We start from the raw sequence: 11,881 nt of genomic DNA, 5'->3' as shown, positions 1-11,881 counted from the left end.
CCTGCCAGGTAACATAACCTCTCTCCTTGCACTGGCTTTTCCTTTCACATTGACTCACCTGTGTCTTTCATTAAGCATCGTCAAAGCCTGTGGTCAATGTATAGACAATCTCCAACACGAGCTGAGGGGTTTAGGGGGGTGGGGGAATGAAATTGGAATATTTTTGTATTTGTATTTTTATTTCTTTTTATCACAACGGATTTCTCTGTGTGAAATTCGGGTTGCTCTCCCCAGGGAGAGCGCGTCGCTATACTACAGCGCCACCCATTTTTTTTTGTATTTTTTCCTGCGTGCAGTTTTATTTGTTTTTCCAATCGAAGTGGATTTTTCTACAGAATTTTGCCAGGAACAACCCTTTTGTTGCCGTGGGTTCTTTTACGTGCGCTAAGTGCATGCTGCACACGGGACCTCGGTTTATCGTCTCATCCGAATGACTAGCGTCCAGACCCCCACTCAAGGTCTAGTGGAAGGGGAGAAGATATTGGCAGCTGAGCCGTGATTCGAACCAGCGCGCTCAGATTCTCTCGCTTCCTACGCGGACGCGTTACCTCTAGGCCATCACTCCCCTTATAGTGTTCAGGGAGAAGGAGAGAGAGAGATGTGGGCAAAGAAAGAGAGATGGAGGGAGAGAGAGATGGGGGGGTGGGTGGAGGAATGAAATTGAAATAGTGTTGAAGAAGAAGGAAAGAGAGAGAGTGAGAGAGATGTGGGCAAGGAAAGAGGGATGGAAGGAAAGAGAGGGAGGGGGTGTGTGGGGGGGGGGGTGGGGGGGGGGGGAGAAAGTCAGTGGTAAATGCCTGGCCTTAAAATCCATCTTTTTCCAAGATAGCCTCCTTCTACTGCCTCTTCCTTGTCTTCAATTTCTCAAGTTTAGAGTTATGCATGCGTGTGAATGACTGGTGTGAAAACGCTTTGATTTGTCGCTGCACAATATTCAGCGCTATATAAATGCTGATTATTATTATTATTATTACCTCACAATCATTGATCAGCTGTGACGTAAGCTGGTGTGACGTGATAGGATGTGACGTAATGTGATGCGACGTGTTGTGGCTCGATGCGACGTGATGTGATCTGATGTGATATGATGTGACGTGATGTGACTTCGTGTGATATGAAATGACATGACGCGGTGTGACGTACTGAAATGGCGAGCTGTGATGACGTGGTGACAGAGGTGGAGGACAGGTACCAGTGTTCAGGCCACGGGACGTTGGTGAACGGTGCCTGTGTGTGCGACAGGCTGTACAAGGGAGACAAGTGCCAGTTCAAAGGTCTGTCACCACCCTCACTCTAGATTGTCTCGCTTCGCTGTTTGCCTGTCTGCCTCTCTCTCTCTCTCTCCCTCTCCACTCTCACTCACTGATAACACATATACACTCTCGCGCACACACACACACACACACACACACACACACACACACAGTAACACACACACACACACACCACACCTACACACATACACACACACACACACACACACATACACATTCTCTCACACACACACACATACACATACATACACACACACCCACACGCACACCCACAGACACACACACAGACACACACACTCACTCACTCACACATACACAAACTCACACACACATTCACACAGATACACACACACACACACACACTCTCTCTCTCTCTCTCTAACAATGCCCCTGTATGGTCAGAGGAGTGCGACACGGACGCAGACTGCGGCAGTGAGGGCATGTGTGTCGACACCAAGGCCACGTCCTACCCTGTGCACCAGTGCTACTGCAAGCACGGCTGGTTCGGATCCCGCTGCCACAAACGTGAGTCTGGCGCTGCTACCCACATGACGCCCCACCCACAGCCCTTCCCCTTGTCACCAGTGCAGTCAACACAGGCTTTGGGGGCAGTTTGTGGGGATGGGGGAGATTCCTGTAGTTACCGTTACCTAACCGCCATCACATTACAGCACTTCTGAAAAAGCTGCACTGGTTACCAGTTAAGTTTCGCTGTCAGTACAAAGTGGTAGTCCTTGCCTACCGCCATGTTGAAGGAAAACTGCCGCCATACCTGTCAAGCTGACTTCAGATACAGGCCTCTGCCTTCCCTCCTGCCTTCAGGGGAACAATCTTAAAGGTACCCTCCAAAGTGAACCACAGTCTTTCAGCTGTCGCAGTTTTACTTTTTGTACTCCCACTGTCTGGAATTCGCTGCATGCTGGCTTTCGGCACCAACCAGCGCTTCCTCAGATTCCAGATAAAAACTCATCTGTACTGTGATTTTCCCCTCCACTGTTAATCTAAAGTTAAAGGTACCCCCAAAGTGAACCACAGTCTTTCAGCTGTCGCAGTTTTACTTTTCTACTCCCACTCTGTGTGTGTGTGTGTGTGTGTGTGTGTGTGTGTGTTTGAGTGTAGTTAGTCATTTTCCATAGTGTAAAAACTAAAATGAAGACACCAGACGAACGTGATTTTAGTTTCACTGCCAGCACCAACACCCCTTCCCCGTTCGCACCCCAGAATTGGAAATAAATCTCATTCAGTCTGTGTAATACCTCATCTCTTGGTGACATTAAATTCAGTCTCAAAACATATTAGTTTAGCCAAGTATTCACTTAGCTGTGTTACATGCTGTGTCAGTTGAGAGAGGATGAGTGAGTATGGTGTGTGGTGTTGGTGTGTAGAGTGTGAACTGTGTCAGGGTGAGTGAGTATGGTGTGTGGTGTGGTGTGTAGAGTGTGAATTGTGTTAGTGTGAGTGTTTATGGTGTGTGGTATTGGTGTGTAGAGTGTGAACTGTGTTAGGGTGAGTATTTATGGTGTGCAGTGTTGGTGTGTAGAGTGTGAACTGTTAGGGTGAGTATTTATGGTGTGCTGTGTTGGTGTGTAGAGTGTGAACTGAGTTAGTGTGAGTGTTTATGGTATGCGGCGTTGGTGTGTAGAGTATGAACTGTGTTAGTGACTGAGTATGGTGCGTGATGTGGTGTGTAGAGTGTGAATTGTGTTAGTGAGTGAGTATGGTGTGTGATGTGGTGTGTAGAGTGTGAATTGTGTTAGTGAGTGAGTATGGTGCGTGATGTGGTGTGTAGAGTGTGAATTGTGTGAGTGTTTATGGTGTGTGGTGTTGGTATGTAGACTGTGAATTGTGTTACGGAGAGTGTTTATGGTGTGTGGTGTTGGTGTGCAGAGTGTGAATTGTGTTAGTGTGAGTGTTTATGGTGTGTGGTGTTGGTGTGCAGAGTGTGAATTGTGTTAGTGTGAGTGTTTATGGCGTGTGTGGTGTGGTGTGTAGAGTGGGAATTGTGTAAGGGTCAGTGTTTATGGTATGTGGTGTTGGTGTGTATAGTGTGAAATGTGTGATTTGACTCTGTAAAAGATTCAGCGCACTAAGAAAACATGTAGTAGTAGTAGTAGTCGTAGTAGCAGCAGCAGCAGCAGCAGCATTGCTGTCTGTGGTTTACAGGATCCACAGTGACGGCCATACCAAGCGACATGGGTGTCTATTCTTCCCGTGTATTGTCCACTGAGAGTGACGTCACTGTCTACTACAGAATTGTGCAGGTATATGCTCGCTCTCTCTCTCTCTCTCTCTCTCTCTCTCACACACACACACACACACACATGCACGCACACATGCACGCACACACACACACACACACACGTGGATGAAATAGCCTAACACTAGTTTCCTAATCGAAACTAACTGGCGATGATGATAATGTTGATGATGGTGATTGTGTTGATTACTGTCGATGATGACAGATGGTAATGGTGGTGATGACTGATGTTGGTGATGACTGATGATGATGATGATAATGACGACGACGATGATGATGACTGACGAGGAGGAGGTAGGTGTTTTTTAGTGACTGACGGTGGTGACGACAACGATGATGATGATGATGTTGATGATGATACAGGACGAGGTAGAGGTGATGCTGAGAGCCAAAACCAACTCCTGGATGGGCTTCGGCTGGCGCCCATCTGGTCAGTGTCTGCCTGTCTGTCTGTCTGTCTGTCTGCATCATGAGCATGTTACGTGCCTCTGCCTGTGTCCCTGTCATTCTATCTGTCAGATTATCAGTCTGTCTTTGTGTCTTCATAACGTGTCTTTGCTACTGGTTGTTGATGCAATTTTTCAACTGAGCAGCAATTTGCTTGAACTGTGTCTGCCTGTACCTTGCTTATAAAGAACAAAAGTTTATATTCTTATTTGTTGCTAGACAATAAATTAATTCACCTCATCGAAAGAGTGGTTAATCAGTACATATCTCTGTTTCTTTTTCATCTGACCACCTGGGTTTTATGAATGTTTGGAAAAAATGAACATAAGTGAAAGGTTGCTTTTTCATGAGCTTTTAGTTCTGCTATGGCTTTTGCCACTGGCATCGCTGTAGGTAATACCAACCGGGAGAACCAGTGTGGCCGTCTGTGAGGGGTTCGGAATGAGTGGCGCGGGGGTAATACCACTGAAATGGCGCAGACAATAGGGCAGCAAAAATAATTATTAGAAGAAGAAGAAGACCAGTAAACAAATAAAAACACAGGTTTTTGCTGTGCCAGGCACCACCAAGACCTGTCAGGACTTCCCAGACCTCGGCGATGACATGTACAAGATGTCAGAACCGGAAGCAGAGGGCAAACCGGAAGGTGTCAGCGAACCGAAAGTAGAAGGAGAGCCCCTGGCAGAAGGGGAAGGGTACGCAAAAGGAGAGAACACAACGGCGGAGGGGGAAGCGCACAGCGAGGGGTATCCTGAGGGAGAAGCGAAGGCAGAGGGCGACAGCAGCACTGCAGAGGTCAGTCATCACTCTCTGGTAACGGGGCAGTACAAACAGGTTAGGTAATGCTGGGTTACCTTGGTTGATTTGTGCTAACATGGTACTTTATTCTCTGCCAGCAACGAGTACTTAAAACCGGATAATCAGGTAACAATCCATGATGGCGTTTCAAAAATTTAGCCCACGTCCAACCGTATGGAGAAATTTAAACATATAGTCCCACTCGACTGAATCAGTGGCCTTTACAAAGTCTAGATATTCGAGTAATAGAAGAAATATTACAGCAGTAATTAGAGACATGATAGCTTTTCACCAAATTGCATTTTATTTTGTAACGAGCAAGTTTTTTTTAATCACGTGATTAAATAGCATTGACCTTTTTGATTTTGCAATAAATGATAAAAAAAAAAAGAAGTGATTTTCTAATTGAATCTCTGCCTGTGATTTGAGAGTGACAGAGGAACAGATACAGAGACATAAAGACAGACACAAAGACATAGGAATGTTTGTAGATTTACTGGGATTTTTGGTGATTTGCAGGTTTCTTTGTCTGTCATCTTCTTTGTCTGTTTCTTTTCCGTTTCCTCATCTGTTTCTTTGATTGCTTTTTCTTGTCTGTTTCTTTGTCTGCTTTCTTGTCTGCATTCTTGTCTGCTTCTTTGTTTGTTTCCTTGTCCGTGTCTTTGTCTGTTTCCTTGGCTTATTTCTCGTCTTCTGCTTCCTTGTCTGTTTCTTTGTCTGCCTTCTTGTCTGTTACTTTGTTCCTTTGTTTGCTTCCTTGTCTGCTTGTCTTCTTCCTTGTCTGTTCCTTTGTCTGCTTCCTTTGCTTCATTGTTTGCTCCTTTGTTGTCTGTTTCTTTGCCTGCTCCTTTGTCTTGTTCCTTGTCTGCTCCTTTATCTGTTGTCTCTTTCTTTGTCTGCTCCGTTTTTTGTGGGTTTTTTTGTTCCTTGTCTGCTCCTTTGTTTTGTTCATTGTCTGCTCCTTTGTCTTGTTTCTTGTCCGCTCCTTTGTCTGTTGTCTGCTTTTTTGTCTGTTCCGTTTTCTTGTTCCTTGTCTGCTGTTTTGTTTGCTCCTTTGTCTTGTTCCTTGTCTGCTCCTTTGTCAGTGTTTTTGTTCCTTGTCTGCTCCTTTGTTGTCTGTTTCTTTGTCTGCTCCGTTTTCTTGTTCCTTGTCTGCTGCTTTGTTTGCTCCTTTGTCTTGTTCCTTGTCTGCTCCTTTGTCTTGTTCCTTGTCTGCTCCTTTGTCTGTTGTCTCGTTCCTTGCCTATTCCTTTGTTGTCTGCTCCTTTGTCTGTTTCTTTGTCCCCTTTGTCTGCTTCTTTGTCTGCTAATTTGTTGCCTTCTCCTTTGTTGTCTGCTCCTTTGTCTGTTGTCTGCTCCTTTGTTTCTTTGTCTCCTTTGTTTATGAGGATTTTTTTCTTCTTTTTTTTTTTTGGGGGGGGGGGGGGGGGCGGGTTGGTTTAAACAAATCTTTACTCAGAAAACATGTTATACATGTATACATGAACAGCGGAGCAAGAACAAGCGAACAGCTCGTATTTATTTTGTTTTGTTTGTTTTTTTGTTTTTTTTAACTTTCTGAAATATTGGTTATGGGTGTAATTTTGAAGCAGGTGCCGTTGTGGATGTGTCTTGCTGCAGGTGTACCCTGAAGGGGAACATAACTCCACCTCACCAGAGGCGGAGGACCACACTGCTACACCAGAGGGCACTCCAGAAGACAGTGTCAAAGTGGAAGGGGACACATACCCAGAAGGCAAGGCGGAAGACAGTGTCAAAGCGGAAGGGGACACATACCCAGAAGGCAAGGCGGAAGGCAGTGTCAAAGCGGAAGGGGACACATACCCAGAAGGCAAGGCGGAAGACAGTGTCAAAGCGGAAGGGGACACATACCCAGAAGGCAAGGCGGAAGACAGTGTCAAAACAGAAGGGGACACATACCCAGAAGGCAAGGCGGAAGACAGTGTCAAAGCGGAAGGGGACACATACCCAGAAGGCAAGGCGGAAGACAGTGTCAAAGCGGAAGGGGACACATACCCAGAAGGCAAGGCGGAAGACAGTGTCAAAGCGGAAGGGGACACATACCCAGAAGGCAAGGCAGAAGCAGAGGACGGAGTGAAAGGGGAAGCAGAGGCATATCCGGAAGGGGAAGGATCGCCTGAAGGAGAGGCAGAATCGGAATCACACTCTGGTAACACACACACACACACACACACACACACACACACACACACAGCCAGCACGCGTACATATGCACAATGCACACACGCACATACACATGCTACAATCCACAGATTACAGCCAATGGAAAGGAGTGCATTTGTTCGTCCATTTATACATACGATTCGTTCTTCATTCGTTCATTATTCATTTCGCAATGAGTACACATTTCAAAGTACATCCCTTGACAACAAGGAATAATCATGTGTCACAAAACACATACACTGACAGTGATGCAGACATGAAACACAGCATTTCAGCACTGCAGCCATTGACACATTCACAAGTCAATCAATCACTACTGCCTTTCGGGATAGTCATCAAAGTGTTCAATTACCTACCAGGCTTTTCTGTGGTACTCTCTGCAGAGCAGTGAACTCTCCCCCCAAATCTTCAACAAGTCAGGCCACCAAACGTGCATAAGAAGATTCCCTCCAACAGTCGAAGAACACAGAACAAGTGCTCTTTTCGGTGTACACACACCTACTCTTAATTTCCCCCCAGCAGTCAACACTCCCTCTTGTAAACATATCTGTTCTCAGTGAACTGACCGCAAACCACTTACGTCAGTTATACAAATCTTCAACAAGTCAGGCCACCAAACGTGCATAAGAAGATTCCCTCCAACAGTCGAAGAACACAGAACAAGTGCTCTTTTCGGTGTACACACACCTACTCTTAATTTCCCCCCAGCAGTCAACACTCCCTCTTGTAAACATATCTGTTCTCAGTGAACTGACCGCAAACCACTTACGTCAGTTATACACTGTTAACTTTCCGTTATCAAACATAACATCCTCTTACTTCTTTCCTCTGTTCCTAATGTAAAAATACTTCAGTCTTGCAGTTAAAAATTGAAAGTTAGTTTTACGTTACCCCACCCTGGTAACTTCTCGGCTTCAAACAAGCCTAAATGTCGGCCTGAAACAAGCCCAGGTGTGGCACACACACAAGCCACAAAAGTGAGTCTTGAACACTCCTCTAGCGTTCGCAAATCAAGTGACTAATTAACGCTCCATCACCAACTCTTAACCAAACGGACCCATGAATCTCGCTCTCAACAGGGGTGGCCAACACAGATCTCTGAACCTAAGACAGCAATAGCTTCTGGTCTTTCCTGACCTGTCACCCCTTGACTGACAGAGCCAGAAATAAGTCGACTCATTCTAACAGAGTGTTCCCGCCAAATCTTCCCGGTTATATAGGAATTAGATAATGACTCTCAAAACATCTTTCGTTCGAACTGAACAGGGAAAACAAGAGGGGATTTAACTCTGGCTCGCTCGTCCTGCGTGAGCAGTCGACAATTTTCACAAAAGCGGCCGCGCTTATCTGTCACCTCAGAGCGTGACATTCATCCTTCCCTCCATCCACCAATCCATCCATCCTTCTCTCCATTCACTTATTCGTCCTTTCCTCTATCCATTTATTTATCCTTCTTTCCATCCATCAATCCATCCACCAATCAATCCACCAATCCTTCACTCCATCCATTCATTCATCCATCCATCCCTGCCTACCTGACAGATCTACACGCCATGGACTGCACGGACATTGTGATCGGCAGTGCCAGGGGAGGCTACTCTCGGATCGGGGATTACTACACCAGGGACCGCTCCACGCCGGTCCATGACCAGTACCTGGGGGGAGACAACTCTCTGACTGCAGGCCTGGTGTGGGAGGAGGGGGAACACACCGTCATGGTCTTCAGGAAAAAGCTGAGGGGTAGGTCAGAGGAGTGTGGGAGCTTGGGGGAATGATGTTTCACTTTCCATTTTTAACTTTCTCGAAGAGGTGTCACTACATTTGGACAAATCCATGTATGCAGCAACACATCCGCTAGGCGCCTGACCAGCAGCATAACTCAACACACTTAGTCAGGCCTTGATATATAAATATATATATATATATATATATATATATAGAGAGAGAGAGAGAGAGAGAGAGTTAATTTTTGTGTAGTTATAATGGCACTGATGTGATGATGGCACTTAGGGATGATGGTGATGATGGTTATGACGGTGATAATGAGCGGTGTGCACTGTGCGGACAGCCCAGGACGTCACTGACCACAGCCTGGACAACGAGGTGACGCACGTGCTGTGGGCAGTGGGTCAGCAAAGGGATGGCCGGGGTCTGTACAACCACTCCCCCAACTCTGCCCTGGAAACCCCCAACGTGTCCCTGCCGGACTTCTACAGGCAGGACGAACTCAAGTACCACGGTCACAATGGGCAGAGGGGCGCTGCTGCCTTCAACTTCTACCGTGAGTCCCGTGGGCGTGGGTGGGGGGGTGTCGGTGTCTGTATATGTGTGTAGGGGGGAGGTGTTTGTGTGTGTGTTTGTGTGTGTGTGTGTGTGTGTACGACGTGCCCTTGTTGTGTGACAACGCTGACGTGGCCATGTTGCTGTGTGACAGCTGACGTCACGGAGGCCCCTGAGGAGGAAGACTGTAACCGCGGGGCCTGTGCCGCCAAGACCTGCGGCCTGGACTTCGCCTGGGCCTATGACGTCAGCACTGACCTCATCACCTTCAACATCAGCGCCAAATACGTGGCCAGTGACCAGTGGATTGCCCTTGGCTTTTCTGACAATGAACAAATGGTAAGTTTTCCTAGAGTTGACCTGATGGACCTGTTTGTTGCCTTGTGCCCCAACCTCGTCTTCTCTGATGACGAAATAGTCGTGTCCGACTGTGACCACCAGAACAACAGAGGAGGCATCTGCTGTCCTGACTATCTGGGCCAGAATTTGATTATAGTGGAGAGGAGGAAAAATGATAAATTGTTTGGATAGAGTAGACCCGATAGACCTGTTGCCTTGCGCCCCAAAGGTCCAGTTGTTCAGTGCTGGGGTCTTGGTGTTTAAAAGGTTTCTTTGTTCTGTGCTGATATCTGTATGTTGTGAAGGTTTCGTTGTTCAGTGCTGGGATCTGTATGTTGTGAAGGTTTCGTTGTTCAGTGCTGGGGTCTTGGTGTTGTGAAGGTTTCGTTGTTCAGTGCTGGGGTCTGTATGTTGTGAAGGTTTCGTTGTTCAGTGCTGGGGTCTTGGTGTTGTGAAGGTTTCGTTGTTCAGTGCTGGGGTCTGTATGTTGTGAAGGTTTCGTTGTTCAGTGCTGGGGTCTGTATGTTGTGAAGGTTTCGTTGTTCAGTGCTGGAATCTGTACTGAAATTTCGTTGTTCAGCGCTGGGGTCTTGGTGCTGTGAAGGTTTCGTTGTTCAGTGCTGTGGTCTGTATTGCTTTTGTTGTACGAAGGGCTGGAGTTCTGGATGTTTGTCTGGGTATCAGGCTCATCTGGTGTTCGAAAGAGGTGTAAATATTTCCACTTTTTTTTTTAATTGTTAGTGATGTAGTGGATGTGTATTGTGCTCCGTAGACTGAACCCACGGACATGGCCTCGCTCGGGTAAATGCTTCCTCGTTGTGTGTGTGTGTGTGTGTATGTGTGCGTGAGTGTGTGTGTGTGTATGTGTTATGTGTGTGTGTGTGTGTGTGTGTGCGTGCGTGTGTGTGTGTGTGTTTATGTATGTGTGTGTGTGTGTGAATGTGTGTGTGTCTGTGTGTGTGTGTGTGTGTGTGTGTGTGTGTGTGTGTGTGTGTGTGTGAATGTGTGTGCAGTATGTGTGTGTGTGTGTGTGTGCGTGTGTGTGTGTGTGTGCGTGTGTGTGTGTGTGTGTGTGTGTGTGTGTGTGTGTTACGTGTGTGTGTATGTGTGTGTGCGTGCGTGTGTGTTTGTGTGTGAATGTGGTGTGTGTGTGTGTGTGTGTGTGTTCGAATGTGTGTGTGTGTTTCAATTTTTTGAAAGCAGTGAGGAGAGGGCGTTTGAAAGTGTGGAGATTGTTCGCTGCAAGCTGAAAGTGAAGCCTTGGAAAGGGCACCTTTCACTTTGTGTAATGTTTGTGACGAGACGCCGAGGCGGTATCAGTCAGGTGTGGGACTTGTGGCCCAGTGTTCACCAGTGGTCAGGGTTCGAGGCCTCCGTTTTGGGCATGGGGCTGTGTCCTGGGGAAAGGCACTCTACTCCGAGTTTCCTCACAGACGTGAGTGGGTACACAAACATACCTGGTCTGGACTGTGAAAGGAAAAAGAGGCACAGGCCCCGCCTTCTCATGCCGAGCCCCCAGACACAGTGAATGTGTATTCACTGCCCCCACGGCCGATAAAGGCTACGAAACCTTTCATCTTTAACGTTTCGAGTACGTTTGTTGACTGGTCTCCATCACCACAAAATAAAACAAAACAGCAGCAGCAAGAGGCCCACAGCATCAGCTGAGGACTGGTTGACTGGTCTCCATCACCACAAAACAAAACAAAACCGCAGCAGGAAGAGGCCCACAGCATCAGCTGAGGACTGATTGACTGGTCTCCATCACCACAAAACAAAACAAAACAGCAGCAAGACGCCCACAGCATCAGCTGACGACCGACCACTGTGTGGTTTCAGGCAAACACGGACGTCATTTACGGCGGAGTTGGAACGGACGGGAATCCCTTTGTCCAGGATGGGTGAGTGACGTCACCTCCATCCCCTGTTCTGTCCGGTTTTCCTCCGTGTGTTGGCCTGCTGCAGTGTGTGTGTGTGTGTGTGTGTGTGTGTGTGTGTGTGTGTGTGAAGGGACGTGCTTGAGCAAGCGAGCGAGAGAGAGAGAAGGAACGAACAAACGAACGTACGAACGCACAGACTTGTTATTGAGGGGAGAAAAGAGGGAAACGCAAACACATTAAGGCTTGTTTTTATCCTGCCCTCATAAAAAGGGAATATATAACACAGACAAACAGAAAAAAAGATACAGACAGATAGATGGACAGAGAAACAGACAGAGAGACAAAGATAGATATAGGGAACATATTTTAGCTGGGGGGTGGGGGGGGGACAAAAAAAGGTTTTTGATAAAGAAAACAAGAAA

The 11,881-nt window shown here is 46.9% G+C and overlaps 1 protein-coding gene across 1 annotated transcript in view; it reads left to right on the top strand.

Moving 5' to 3' along the window:
* Positions 1–11,881, top strand: part of LOC143279906 (uncharacterized) — a 39,499-nt gene that overhangs the window by 20,670 nt on the left and 6,948 nt on the right. The window contains exons 5-15 of the mRNA XM_076584227.1: positions 1–8; positions 1,176–1,274; positions 1,677–1,799; positions 3,438–3,535; positions 3,895–3,961; positions 4,538–4,773; positions 6,397–6,946; positions 8,503–8,700; positions 9,029–9,241; positions 9,395–9,579; positions 11,419–11,480. The exon at positions 1–8 is cut by the window's left edge and continues 123 nt beyond it. Coding sequence (XP_076440342.1) covers positions 1–8; positions 1,176–1,274; positions 1,677–1,799; positions 3,438–3,535; positions 3,895–3,961; positions 4,538–4,773; positions 6,397–6,946; positions 8,503–8,700; positions 9,029–9,241; positions 9,395–9,579; positions 11,419–11,480 — 1,839 coding nt within the window. The remainder of the gene's footprint in view (positions 9–1,175; positions 1,275–1,676; positions 1,800–3,437; positions 3,536–3,894; positions 3,962–4,537; positions 4,774–6,396; positions 6,947–8,502; positions 8,701–9,028; positions 9,242–9,394; positions 9,580–11,418; positions 11,481–11,881) is intronic.

The sequence above is a fragment of the Babylonia areolata genome, chromosome 3, assembly GCF_041734735.1.
Source record: "Babylonia areolata isolate BAREFJ2019XMU chromosome 3, ASM4173473v1, whole genome shotgun sequence".
NCBI lineage: Eukaryota > Metazoa > Mollusca > Gastropoda > Neogastropoda > Buccinidae > Babylonia > Babylonia areolata.
This window is presented reverse-complemented; position numbering and strand designations above follow the sequence as displayed.